This window comes from Vanellus vanellus (assembly GCF_965231255.1).
Source record: "Vanellus vanellus genome assembly, chromosome: 3".
In the NCBI taxonomy this organism is placed as follows: Eukaryota; Metazoa; Chordata; class Aves; order Charadriiformes; family Charadriidae; genus Vanellus; species Vanellus vanellus.
This window is the reverse complement of record NC_138907.1, coordinates 37,445,813-37,460,929: the sequence shown is the minus strand read 5'-3', so window position 1 is coordinate 37,460,929 and position 15,117 is coordinate 37,445,813. Positions and strand designations below refer to the sequence as shown.

Here is a 15,117-nt window from a genome sequence, read left to right as displayed (position 1 = left end):
CTAGGAAGGTCTGTGAGAATGAGTAGAGGAAATGGTATTCAAGATGATTGGGACCTATGGAACAAATCTCATGCAACAGGGGGTGCTGAGGGAGCCGCCAGTGTCATTGCAAAGACACTAGCTCTCATCTCTGAAAGGTCAGAACACTCAAGGGAGCTTCCTGGAAAGTCTCATACCCAGCTCCAAATCGGGCAAGACGGAGAATCTGGGGAGCTGCAGGCTGGTGAGCACCACCTGACTTCTTGGGAAGATTATGGAGCAAATGCCCCGGGAAGCTGTTTTCAAGTACATGGAAGACAAGAAAGTGATTGAGAACAGCCAGTGTGGATTTACTGGGGGCGAATAGCACGCCTAACCTGCTTGCCCTCTACAGTGAGGTGACTGGCCCTGCGCAAAGGGAGAGCAGTGGATGTAGCTTACTTTGACTTCAGCAAGGCCTCTGATGCAGTCTCCCTTAGTACCCTTGTAGCCGAATTGGTGAGATGTGCATTATAAGTGGGTGAAAAAGTGGCTGGACCAATGGCAAAGAGATCTTACTGCTGTCTTCAATGTGTAAATAGGGAAGGTATAGAAAAGATGGAGCCAGACACCTCTTAAAGATGCAGAGCACTAGGACAAGTGCAATTTGACCCAAGATGCGACATGGGAAATGGATTAAATATTAGGAAAAACTTTTTCACTGTGAGGGTGATCGAACACTAGGACAGGTGTCCCAAGAGAGAGTGTGGAATTTCCATCCTTGGAGATATTAATGTTCCCTCTTCCTTCAAGGGAAAATTACAATTTGGTTATCTGAGTTGTGGTTCCTCACATAGTGTCACTCTCCCAAGATACAACTTCTTAATCAAGAGATGAACTGAAATTTTGGACTATAACTATAAAATCCATGTAGAAAGGTGAAAGTATTATGAAGTCTTATTTTCACCAAAGTCCTTTTTCTTAGATTAAAATGTTAGATTCGATTGTTAGAAATCTCATGCAGCATTTAAGTTTCAAATTTTGAAGTTTTTTAGGATATCAGTTTGAAAACAGTAAGAAAGCTGTTGGAAAAAGTTCCCCCCATACTGGGAGAAAAACACTTTGTAGCTTTTTAAATGGAAACCAGCTGTAGGACTAACTAAACTGCTTGGAAAGAATTAAGCTGTACATGTTTTTTCTGGCTCAAAGATGAAACTATTGTCAGACCACCCAAAATAATTCGGAAATTAACTTTTATAACATAAATGAAACTCGAAGATCAGTTTAGAGTTTCTTATTCATTACAATTATAATTCAAAGTAGCAACTGGTTATTAAGGCAAAGAAAGTACAATGCTGAGTAGTGTCAAACTGTCCTGCCATAGCTATTTAAAAATACATATATCTCTAAAATATAAAATTAAAAAACCAAATCCCAACTAATTCCAGACCCATGTAAAGGCCATAGATCACCAGAGCACCTTAGGTACCTGAAGCGCTGGACCTGAAGTACTCTACCTTGGTTGGCTTAGCACATATGCATTCATATTCTGCCTTTTTTAGTGTTACAAGTAGCCATTTTCTTGCTGGAACCTGATTTATAAGGCACGTTCTGTGCATTTATCCGTATTTTATTTTTTAAGTGTAACACAAAACAGTCATGGCTGCTTCTAGTTGAATGCATGGCGGGCACGGGAGACAATGTGACAGTGCACACTGTACCATGTAACAGCAGCTAGCGGGAGCACCTGCCTGGGAAACAGAAAAACTTGTTTAATTTCCCATCTCAGCCCAAAGGAGGGGGGTAGTTCACATTTCCCACTGCACAGCCCCCTGCCCCGCCCGTCAGGATAAAGGCTGAGCTGCCCTGGATTGCCCTTCTGTGCTATAATTAAAGCGCAGCAACTACACAACTACACGCACGGTGTCATGGCAGCAGAAGCAGTAAGGGTGTGTTTCTGTGAGGTGATGGTGGGACTGAGATTAACCTGGGACATTCAACTGATTCTTGGGCTGGTGCTTTGATACAAGTTACTGGTTTGGCATTGTGCCTATGGAGTGAGCACACATCGCAGAGAGTACGGCAAGCTGGAACGCCTTTATGCTGGCATCGCTACAAGAGAAACTCCGAGACAATGCCGCGTTTAAGCACAGAGCACAACCACCTAGTTGGTGGGGCACTGCCCCGTGAAAGAACCGAAGTCTTCAATTGTCGCTGACACAGTGTCTATCTGATGTAACCTGTGCATTCTGCATGATCCGAGAAGAAGGACTATTGTCATCCATATCCAAATTCACAAACTGGGCTGCTAAATTAGGGGATAGCTCCAAGCTTTAAATTGCATCTAGGCTGGGAGGAGAGTCAATTCCAAAAACAGCTGCCCTGACATTTTTAATCAACTGCAGTGGATGTCCTGCACCTAAGTATGCCGGGTGCTGGAAACGCCATTCTTGGGCATGTAACGCATCATCAGTTTTTCAATATTTGAGGAGATCCCAGTGATCAAATCACCCTTTTCAAATTCTTTACGATTCTGGAACTACGTTTCTGTCGCAGAATTGTAATCCCTAAGATTCTGGCTGGACTTGGTCCTAAGTACATGAGAAAAACCGATCCTTCATTTATAATACATTTTTAAAACTCAGTGATGTTTTTCTACCTATATAAGAACATTTTTGCATGTAACATTGTTTTGATTAAGTACAACACGTTGACAGGGCCAGACACTTTAATACCAGAAAAATTAGCAAGCCATCAAATCATGAATATGCAATACATATTCATTTGGATTCCTAAGTGCCCTATCTATCTATTTAATTCTTTGTTTTATATTAGGAATACTTGGGCATATAGTTAAATGCCTTGTATATATGTAAGCATCTATTCCCACATGTACTTGATAGTAAAATTGAAAGGAGGAAAATTGTCATTTCCTTATCACTGAGTAGTTGGTGCTTTGTTGATATGCTACTGAAAACAGGTTTTTTCCCAGTCTCAAGAGAAATACTGAGGTTTTAATGGCATGTGATACAGGGCGTTTTGTGTAAAATCTGAAACTAACGGCCTAAAACATATCTAAATCAATTGAACGCATTTGAAAGAAGAAATGGGAGAGCGTGTATACCAAGATGAATTTCAGTGGTTCGCATTTCACCTCCCTTGTTCCTTTACCATCTATTTCGGAATCAGAAGAATTGGTAAGCTCAGCCACAGGAAAGGTTCAAGAATTGTTGACTGAGAACTTGACAAATAGACTTTTCTTTCACGAAAGGGTGCAATCGGACGTCTCTTCCTTTAAACATTTTCTTTTACTTATATTTGGCTTTTTGTTATTTTTTAACTTAGATTTGTCATTTTCTCAGTGTTTAAGCTAAATACATATTCGTAGGACGTACGGGTTTTATGTGTAGTAGTGGCTTCGGTTTGAAAGCATGGACATTCCCTCCTGGCAAGTAGCCTGTATTACAAAGCACAGTACGTTGCCAGAGAAGTGCGTTTGCATATAAGGTAAGCAAAACTATGTATATTTGTAGAAACAAGTGGGTGGTGCAATTTTAATATTTAGTTTCTTCTCTTAACAGGTGTTAGTGTCTGTCCAATCCCTAATACTGGTAGCAGAACCATATTTTAATGAACCAGGTTATGAACGATCAAGAGGTACTCCGAGCGGCACCCAGAGCTCCAGAGAATATGATGGAAATATACGACAGGCAACAGTCAAGTGGGCAATGCTTGAACAAATCAGAAACCCATCGCCATGTTTTAAGGAGGTAGGTTTTGTGATGCACAGTAAATATCTTGTTTATTTATTTAGCGTGTTTGAGTGTAAAGAATAATGCAAATATTTGGAAACATCATGCACAAGATGTCCGTTTTAGCCTCCCCTTTATTCCCTGGGGCAACTGACTCCAGAGCCTGAAGTGAATAAGGATACACCTGACTTCACAGATTCTTTTCTGGGAAAGGGGAACGCACACAAATTGGGACTGACCTGTAAGGAGGCTTGCTGCACGCTTTGATTAGAACATGGTTCATACAGCTTGTTTCATTCTTAATGCCAAGTGGCACATTCCGTGTGAAAACTATTGATCAGCCCTACAAATGGGCACTCAGTGTTCGTTAGGCAGCAGAGCTAACAGTAAGTATTTTTCCAAGAAACATGAATTTGAAGCAAGTATTAGGAAACACTTTGGCTACACCAAAACAATGCAGATTGGAAAAATACTTTACAACAAATTCCAGACTGCATATTATTTGTGGAAAGATCCACAAAGCACCTGTGCTAAACTAGAAATCTGTACCTTTGAAAGCAACTGTCTGGATGCTGATAAAAGCAATACTAACTTTCATGCATTCACACTGTCTCAAAAAAAAAACTTACTGAAAGAAATCAAATTGCTTAATTTGTTTACGTTCCTGAAAATAGACTAACTCACCCATAGCATCATGGAGTAGTTTAATTGTTAGGGACTTCTCCCGATATCTCTAGTCCAACTCCTTTCTCAGAGCAGGTCAATTAGACTTGAACGTATATGGCAAAGGATTCAAGGAAAAAAGAGCTGAAGATACATGAAGTAAGAGAATCTGTATGAATAGTAATGCAAAAGGGTTGGTCAAACACGAGTCATCTCACGGTACTACCAGCAAATACTTAGAGAAAAACATATTTTACTCTGAACTACTAAAACAGTCACCACTTCTAAACTGAGGTGTGGAACCACCTTGTGAGCATCACCTTTGCTTTCAGTTGTCTGTCTATAAAAATGTTGAAAAAGCATAATTATTTTAGGATTATGCAGATTGCTAAGTGTGGCGTCTGAGTAAGAGGGTAGTCTCCCATCCACACACACACACATAAATGAAAAGTAGCGTTAAGAGGTAGATAGCAGTTTTCAGAGGTATCTTGAACATCTGAAACTCTCTTCTGTTACCTGTGAACAGACAAGAGTTTTGCTGCATGGAAGAGAACTGGCCAACACGTAAAAGCTTTGCATCCAAACTGTTTTGTTCTGGTATAGGCAACTGCAGTTTTCCTCATTTCCCAAGATACAATTTTCTACTTTTCCCTGTGTTGAGGTCTTTAGGACAGCATGATGAAATCCTCAAGATTCTGAGAAGTTTGAAGCTCCAATAGCCTGCTTCTGTGAGAAGTTTGAGGCTAAGATAGCTTGCTTTTGTCTTAAAAACACAATCATACTAGTTTTAAGCTTGGGGTCCTACCCAGCGCCTTATCAACTTGTGCAACGTGAGAACTCTCTGCTTCTCTGAATACATATTCCCTATCATAATGTAAAGTGGCATTATCTTTCTTTACATACCAAAAAATGGAAATTACGTACTGGAAAGGATTACCTTTTTCTCTGGTGCAATAGCTGAATTTTGGAAGAATACTAGATTTCACTGCAGCCCCATCCAAATGAAAAAGTGTCTCTTCTATAGATTATCTGAGCACTGCTCAAGACACTAGCTTAAGACCTCTAGGTTTTTTGTAGGTTGTGTTAGGAACCTTAACAATGGTCATTCAGTAACATAAACGCAAAGGCATCCTGAAAACTTAGGTCTGTGAAAGAACGTACATCCTTCAGCTCCTAAGATCTTTTGTATTCACAAATCTGAGCTGTCTTCAGTGTCTCAAATGACAGGTAGGCTCAGGAGATCTAAACTGCTGGTCTTTGGGAGTTCTTCCAAGCTCCATTATGGATTTAAGGAATGCATCCAGAATTGAAGTCAATTATACTTTCAATATGCAGTTTTTCTTTAGACAGATAGTTATATTCTCTAATGTCTAGAGGGAAAGATGATTTTGTCAATTATGTTGCAATATTGCCAAGAACTCTCTGTGCTCAGTAATTTTTTTTTTATTTTATTGTTTCTTTCACCAGGCAGAGTTTTAGAAAACCGTTTAAGACAAAGCCAACATTAAGCAGCATTTCACAACTTTGTCTGAGGATTGATTGGTTGTTTTTCTAAAATGCAAATCTGTATAGAAATACCAGAATTACTATGCGATCAAATTCTGGTTCCCACCCAAACTGTGGGCAGCCCAATTATTATTTGCCTGGGAATTCTAGTTGTCCCCAGAGGTGCCGCCTCTGCCTAGGGCACATAGCTGTGCTTGTACCTCTTCCGTAGCAGCTGGTAACATCCTTCGCTATGCAGAAGCATGTTCTGTTCCTCTGCTCATCCTGTTGACAGTGCTTCTGCTTGTCTGTTTCCTGCTCAGGCAGCAAGTGGTTCATGGCATGGTGTATATACTTCCTACCTGTCCCTCTTTAATCAAATAGGACTGTGAAACCAACAATAAAAGCCTTAAATATTGTATCTGTGTAACCCTGCCCCTATGCAAACATAAACATCCATATGTAGTGCCTGCAGAGTAAGATCATCTTTGAACTGAAGAATGTGTAATGTTCTGCTATCACTTCTTCTTTTCCCTGGTGGGGTACTGTGTTTCTGGCGCTCGTTTACCCTTCACCTGGGTAAGAGGAGCAAATGCCGAGACGTCAGGCTGCACACAACCCAGAGCTTCGTACAGACTGGAGGAGATGTCCAGGCCAACCGCCTCCTCAGAAAGAGGATCAGCTGAATTGAGACCAGGTTCTTCATGGCTTTTTCCACTTGGGTCTTGGAAACCTCCAAGGACAAAAATTCCACAATTTACCTGCAACATGGTTCAATGCCGAATTATCCTCATACTGATTTTTTTTTTTTTTTTTTCCCTTCTGTCCAGTTAGACTGATTAGGGGTCTTGCAAATTTTGTACTGTTAATGGTTCTTAGAAAACAATGAACGCGCTGTTCTTTCATTGGGAGTATTTTCTTGCAGGTCATCCACAAACATTTTTACTTGAAAAGAGTGGAGATCATGGCGCAGTGTGAGGAGTGGATAGCAGACATACAGCAGTACAGCAGCGACAAACGGGTAGGCAGGACTATGTCCCATCATGCAGCAGCTCTAAAGGTGAGCCTTGCTTTTATCATTTTACATTCTTTAATCCAAAGATGAGAAATGGCAATGCAGTTGCTCAGCAGCTGAGTTTTATAATAACAATAATAGAGAACCCCAGCAACTTTAAACATGTAACCAAAGCTAGGTTTCCCAGCTGTCGAGAGACAAAATGTATGTGCATTCCACTTCAATATTTGTTTCTACAAGTTACATTTTCCTTCAGGGCCTCTCCTGCCTTTTTTTCTATAACTACTTACGTAAGATAGAGAGTTTCTTTTGTTCTCTCTAAGGGCGGGTGGGGGTTTATGATAAAGTTGCGCTACTACCCATTCCTTGCCAGAAAACACGTTTTTGCAATAGACAAGCACAGTTATTAAACTGTGGTCCATTACAATTAGTTTTACCCCACGTTAAATTTTTATCAACAGTTACAACCATTATAGCGTTTTGCTCCTTCCTAGCCAAGTACTACCATTTGTATAGTTTGTGTCCACACAGACAACAGACCTATTTTTTTTTCTTCCCCTAAGGAGAAAAAAATAAGTTTTAAAGGTTTCTTTTTTCTATTGCTAGACTTGCATTCCTTCAATGTGACTGGTCGTCAGAATGAAGTTAGTGTTAGTCTCTGTATATCAGTCTCTGTAACAGAGCTCATCAAGACCATGAACTCTTTCTGGTTTGATTGCAATGACCCACCCAGTCCAAGCCAGTTTCTGCTGTGATCGCAGAACACAAATACGACTCAACTGCAAGACAAATAGTGTAGCATTTATATTGACACACTTGTTCGCTGCAGTTCTGTTTACTGCCTTTGATTTGTGCCTAGCAGCATTTGCTAATTATTCTGTCACTACAAGGAAATTAAATACAGGGGAAAAGTTTATCCAGTCGTTGAAACAGTACATCTACACCTTTTCCACGTACTCCTTTTTTTGCCTGATGTTCTCTAACGTAAAAAGCAATGTTTTAACTATGCTCTTCCACGCTGACATCTTTTTGTATATCCAGCGTCATACAGCTCAGTTGAGGGAAGAGCTTCTAAAACTTCCCTGTCCTGAAGGATTGGATCCAGACACGGAGGACTCCACAGAAAAATGCAGTGCCACAAGTTCAGAAGAGACTATGTTGCACGAACAGGTTAAACCCAGCAGCAGTAAAGATATCCCCCCCGATTTCAAGTTATGAGTTACATTGACATGGACTTTCTAGACACAAAGGCTTTGAAGCACAAGCCAAATATGTCAATATTTGTATGTAAGAAGCTAATTATGTAATAGGTAATGAAATTGAAACTATACTATGCCCTTAAGGATATACAGTTTAATTCAAGATGATCTTTTATTTACCTGTACAAGAGTGTAAACTTTTTTGTGCTTTTATTTTTCAATTGTGAGAACCACTGATTGGTATGTTTAAAAGTTATGTATACAAGAAATGGATAAATCACTGATATATAAGGGAAACTACCTTAGGAAAGAATGTTTACTGAATGTTTATTATTTTTTTTTACTTGTAGAGTGAGGGCAGTTGTAACAAAGAATATATATTGGTCATTCTTACAGCTACTATTTAAAGTCAGAAAATTTTCACTGAATTTGATAGATTTTACGTTTGGCCATATATTCATGCTCATATTTGATTCTAAAGAAAACCTCCTGTATACTTCAATAAACGTTAAATGGACATGATCCCTCTTTTATGATTTACTGGTACATTTTTTAAATAAACTGCCATAAAATACGTTCTAGCTGAAGACTTGCACTTGTATGACTGAATTCATTACAGTCAACATATTTAATTTTATGCTTACTAATTCTAAAATGCAGATGAAATAAATGCACATGGTTTTACCTCATGCCAAAATCTGGACTTCTGAATTCATCTTTTGTTTGGCTATCTTATGCAAACTAACAGTATTCTAAATTTCTTAAGGGCTATTCTGGAACAAAGTCTTTCCTCTGTTGAAATGTCTGATTTTTACAGAATCCGCTGTACTCCTAAGTACTGACAGGGGCTAATGACGTGCCACGCAGGACTCGAACGTTTTGTAGTTCCCACTGTATAGACTTATTTCCAATTTTATACTTGCAGCCACAGATCCCTAACTAAAAAGGGTAAGGGATCTGTTTCACAATCAAGTCTCGCTTTGAACAGGACAGGCATTACTATTACACTGTTCTTAATTTTTGAGCAGTCCTTGAAGGACTAAAAAGTTATTACTGGTATTACCTCGGAGTAATGGTCTGTTGTATTATAAATACTATAAATCAGGCAAAACTGAAGCTTTTTTGTTTTTCTGTTTGTTCTTTGTTTATAAGTATCACAATGGAATTTTTTCACTTTTTGTTTTACAATGTATTACTTCTAATCATTAAAAATGGCACCAACTGAGGTTGTGTTCTGATGCTGATGGTTAACAGGCTTTGATAGTTCTGACCAAAGTACAATTTTTCTGTTCTGTTGATCCGTTGTATTAATCCAAGGCCTGTCCTGATCGTACGTACCTCTCAATATACCAACAGGCATGTCTGTGTTACTTCAGGGGTTCCTTAAAAAGCAAGACAAGCAGCTCTGTGCCAGAGCTGCTGGTAAATACATGAAAAAAAGAGTTTATGCCACATAGTTGAAGTGTTAGACCTTCCTCAGTGTTAAAACAGCACTGCATTTTTCTCGATGGGTATTTACTTACCTTCTATTACTGTACAAAACAACTGTGAGACTCTTGTAAAGGCTCCAAAAGGAAAATTACCCGCTGACTTCCAACTATATTCAAGTTAGTGGTTTCCATTAGAGCTCTTCATTTTGTATTTAAACTGGCTGCCTACAGGAGCAGTCTTTTTATAAAATCCTGGCACTTACCAAAACCAAATGTATCAGATCTGAAGATCCTCTTCAAACATGATGACATTTTTTTACCATTAAAAAACAACACTGAAATAAAAAGTACCTAACTTGCATTGATTTGACATTAAGAGGGTGGCTAACGTGATTGTACCTTTTTCTCTAGTGTGTATTTATGGTATCATAGCAATGCTAATGTGAAGTCACTGCTGCTTAATTAAGCGGATGTAAACAGCTGCATGGGATATTAAACTCTTAATTTGTATCCACGTCCCACTTATCCTTTTTTTGCCCTAACCTAAGCTAGAATGGTATTGTACCAAATTAACGCAGAGATTCAATCCTTAATGACTTGCAACTATGTTACAGTCTAGTAACTAAATTTTGACCTTGGCAACAGATAGAAAATACCCATTTTCAAGTTTTTAGGTATAACACACAAGGTAGCCATGTTACTTGGCAGGAAAATCACAGTAAATCCCATGAGGTATTTTTTTAAACAGTTTCCCTCATCTTTCACCATTTCATCAAATTGACTAGAAACCTGTACAGATAGATCATAGCTTCTAGCTATCACATTGAAGTACCATGTTCTAACTGTTATGCTGTTTTTGTAGAAAATGTTTTAAAAATCAACAGAAATTATTTTCAAAAGCACAAAGAGCAGCAAAATGCTAATTAGCTTATCATGGAATTTTACCCCATGCTTTTTGGTACTGCCCTTGGCCCAAGATTCACCGCTGGCACCCTGCCATGCTGTGTAGTGTGGGACATTACCAGCCTTCGGAATCACTGTAGCCACTCTGCCGAAGGAAAAGCGCACCACGGTATGTCAATAGTCTTTGCTGACGCTTCACAGACAACAATGCCAAGCTTTTCTAACTGATTCAGTCTACACTATCTACTGAAGAGCGAACAGCTCAGCAATCTATGAGACCTTGTGCTCAATCAGAGCAAACCACTCGTTATACTGATTGCTACTTGTAAACAATTATTCTGTTTTGCAGTTGTAGGCAGTACTCTTCATATAGACATGAATGATACCGCTGCAAGAGTTAGTGGTTTCTTCTGGAATTTGCTTTGGATAAAAGGCATGCATAAACGTATGGATTAACGCTCCTCTGTAATCCTACCACTGGTATACAGGAAAAAACAAAGATCACAATCTAGAAAAACAAGAAAGTTTGAAACATAAGAACTCTGTAAACAACCTCAAGTTTGACTCCAATAACTACATTAGATGTTTAGGCACTGGCAGAATGAAGTCTGCGTGACTATAGATTGACGAGGTCTGCAACAGCCTGTTTGGCCTTGTTGGTTGGGTTTTGTTACTGTTTTTCTTCTCTAAGTCTTCGAAGTAAGTTCAAGGCAGAGATTGTGCAGGGCTGCTAGCCTGCCGAGGAGACTCCCTTGCAGCAGGTGAGATCATGCCAACACAGGTAAGGCACTGGGCTACTGATAGCTTCTGGGGGGCATCAGTACTGTGGTTGGATGATGATCTATTAAGCAGCAGTAGAACTTGAATTCTTTACTTACTAAAAAAAAAAAAGCTCCCATACATTACGGGAAATAAGGGTACTACACTATTTATGATGGCTTTAACCTCTGCTTGCTGTATCAAATCGGGCATTCAGTTTCTGGCGGGAAGTGCATTGTTAAGAAAACATTACTACAAAACAATATTTTTTCCATGCAACTAAGTAATCCTATACATAAGATGTTTATTAGGGGAGCTTTTCTTCCCAAAAATGTTTCTGGTGTTACAAAAACAAATGTTCTGGTTTACATCCTGAGGCAAACAACTTGATAAGCAAACCACCATATTATTAATTTACCTTGTTTACCCATAAATACCTGAATACAAATCCAGCTGACCTACATTTAAGCTGGGACTGTACTATGTTACTCTGACCCCTGTGAAGGAGAATTACTTAGGCTTAGGTTTTTGGTGAGAGTTTCTCAGGCATGTCGCCTTCATTTTTTACCTCTATGCTGCTTTTGTATTAGTGTGGTTTAGAAGTGTTCTTTTTTTGTTTTCTTATTTGTTTCTCCAGAAGCCAGTCGCCATCACGTGGACTCACCTTCCTGGACTGTCAACTCCCTGTAGTTAGAAAACAGAAACTAGAAACATTTTTTAGTGGAAAGGAGACACAGATTTACATTTATCTTACCATAAGGAATAAGTATAAGGTACAGAAGCTATTTCAGATATATGTTCCCAATTTATATTTTTTACCCTATGTATACACACTTGCATACACACATACATTTTTTTTTATATATATACATATATATATATATATAAATGCATTAGGTCTGGCAGTTACTTGTCTTCAAAAATGTTTTCTGAGCTTCATTTTCCCTCTCCTTTTCCGTAGGTAGTGACATTAGGTGGAATGTGCAGGCATTTGTATCGAACACAAGCTTTCTGAAATACAGTAAGCTGAACAGGCGTAAATGTAAGTTCCACAATTACTAAAACAAATCACAGGTAAAAACATTCCCTTCTCCAGAGATTTTGTTGTTGCCATTGTTTTATTCTCCTAGAACATGAGTGCAGAAAATACAGTATCTACCCAGTGAATAATTATAGTATAGCTCCAAAATAATCTCACCACTGCCTCTGTTTTTAATAAAGGCTCAGAGAAAAATCCCAAACCACAATGCTCCATCTTGACTGAGAGTTCTGCATGTTGTGACCTGTCATCTCTGCAGGCTGCAAGCTCTTCTTTTCTACGCTGCTTGCCCCAGAAGCAGGTTTTTGGCTCTTGAAAAAATGGTAACCTGGTCCACTTAATTCTCCAGCTGTATTAATGTTACTTATCCTTTACATTAAGGGTACCTATAATATCTGCATCATTTAATAATACAGTATCATCCTCAAATGTCTAGATAATATTATTGCTAGAGTTGGTAACATTTCTGTAATTCTGATAGCAAAATTTTGTATTTAAGGTGGTTTAGTTAAAAGTCCAGAAAGGGAAGAAGCAGGTTTTTTATCAGAGACCACGCAGGGCGTTTAGCAGCCCTGCTTCTGATGGGAAGATAGCTGAGGTAATCTCAGCAAGCACAGCCCTAAGAAAATCTCCTGGGAGTAAGAAAAGGCATATTATTATCCTCCTCAAAGACATTTAGAAATGAAGTAACCGGTGAGACTTGCATACAACAGAATTTGTGAAACCTTGAGAGTAATGCCCAAAATTATACTTAAACTAAATACAAATGTATATTTGCAAAAATAACAAGCGGGTTGATCTACTAAGGTTGCCAGGGCAACGAGTCAGACATGGTTTTACATGAGGAACATGCTTCTCAAACATATCATGTGTCACTGCATTTAAAAACCTGCCGACACTTTCCTGTTGCCACTTGTGCTCCATGCTTCCAGCTTAACCACGTGCTGCATATTTTTAAATTTATTTGTCTTGCACCTCCAGTCATTGTTCTCTTCCTTGCCTACCGACCCACACCCACAGACATGCACAAAGCCTGCAGTAGTTCATAAACTTTTTGCATAAAACTGTATGGGTAAAAAGCAACCACATCCTAGTCCCCCAATGGTAAACATATGAACACATCTTAAAAAAAAAAAAACACACCACACAAACAACCAGAAAATTAAAGCAAACTACAATCGCATCATAAAAAATTCAATTTGCCATCATTAAAGACTGCCTGAGTTGCTTCATTAAGCATTTTCTCATTTACCAAGAGAGCAAACAGGAAAAGCAAAACGTGGGTGTTTTTTTCCCATCTTTCTATTTTCTTTCAGATATTTAAAGAAGTATGTAATTCAGAAAAAGAATACCAACAGAAAATGTCTTGCAACTTACTCTTAAACAATGGTTTGGACGCCTCCAGAAGTCCTGTTCTCTCACCTTGACAACTAAGTTTTCAGCCACAGAAAACCTTTGCCCATACCTAAATTAGCAATAACCACATAAATGCAAATTTCCAGGACGTTGTCTGTCAAAATGCCTTTGTTTGAAACCTCTGGTAGTAATAATGAGATTATTTCTACTATTATTTTAAGCACCTTGTAAGAAGGGGGCAATGAGTTGGATGCCACACAGCTGTACAGCAGTCTTAGCTGAAGCCCAGCGCAGCACAATTCTAAGCCTAGATTATGCCAGCAACTCTTTAACACTGCACGAGGCATACCAGTGTGGTTAATTTAGGATGTAACAAGGTCATTATCATTACATACGCTCAGCCAAGCACCAGCATTCTCGCATTAGGGAAGCCAGGGTGCCAGATCCCTGTGCGCGCTGGCTGGGAAAGGTCCTGTGGTTTGCAAGTCCCAGCCTCCATGCTGGCTACAGCTACAGTTCAGGCTGTCCTGAAAACCTTGCAAACGTTTGCTGGCAGCGTACCGTGGCAATGATTCAAAAGGAAATGGAGGTGACATGGCAGATCAAAAACTCATAGCCAACAGCAGGATTGCTGGAAAGGAAATTATGTGTCTGCCAACAGGACCCGTCCTCTCAGCTACCAAGTTTTCACTGGGCAAATCTCAACGGGGTTTTGAGGCAGTTTCAACCAGTGAAATTTGGTATGATGCACGAAATTCACAGAAGCCAGCCTCCAGCTCAGCAGCAGTTGCAAGAGAAATCACATGACGACCTGGCTGGATTAATTTTGCCATAGCATCTGGGATTCTGGATAAGTCCCAGAGCATTACAAAAGCCCTAAACTAGGGAAAGAAAATTCTTCCATATTCAATTCAACACATGTCCCATCTGCCTCCTGGTCACTAAAGGCAACAAAGTGTGCAGGCAGGTCACACAGACACTGAAACACCTGCTGTCATATAGCTCCCTGGGAGGCTTTAAACATTAGCAACATGAAGGATCTAATAGAGACCACCTGATCCATATGACAGAACAGGGAAGACAAGGGTGGAAATTACATCCAAATGATCATTTAGCTCGATACAGATTTCACTCTAGTTTAAAAAAAAAAAGAACCACCATACCAACACCACTACAAATACACACTCAGTCATAAACAATTGCTGTTGATGACAGCAAATGGAGACTGAAGCAGAGGTACTCCAGAGAACATAATATTCTTTTGTATCTGCGCTGCCTACTGATGTGTTAAACCTCCTTCAGCTCTTTTCTAGCTGTTCCTCCAAGGAAATCATTCATGTTAAAAAGCAAATAGCCAGATGAACAAATGACACACAGCAGGGAACTGAATATCAATAACCTGTATCAGAGGAGAAGCCGAACCATTTAAACAAAGAATAGGAGAACAACAGTATATGGCTCCTGATAAACAACTGTGTAATTCAGAAAAGATGGTTCTATCTTGAAGAGCTCTCAAGAGCCTGTACTGCTAGCAGAAATCAATGAAGGATAGTGCTGA

The 15,117-nt window shown here is 39.3% G+C and overlaps 1 protein-coding gene and 1 long non-coding RNA gene across 2 annotated transcripts in view; one reads left to right on the top strand and one right to left on the bottom strand.

Moving 5' to 3' along the window:
* BIRC6 (baculoviral IAP repeat containing 6) overlaps positions 1-9,268 on the top strand; it is a gene marked incomplete at its 5' end in the record, with an annotated part of 189,395 nt that extends 180,127 nt beyond the window's left edge. The window contains 3 exon segments of the mRNA XM_082481945.1: positions 3,540-3,728; positions 6,784-6,918; positions 7,915-9,268. Coding sequence (XP_082338071.1) covers positions 3,540-3,728; positions 6,784-6,918; positions 7,915-8,091 — 501 coding nt within the window. The 3' untranslated portion in view covers positions 8,092-9,268.
* LOC309670840 overlaps positions 1-15,117 on the bottom strand; it is a 35,813-nt gene that overhangs the window by 3,943 nt on the left and 16,753 nt on the right. The gene's annotated exons all lie outside the window — the stretch shown is intronic.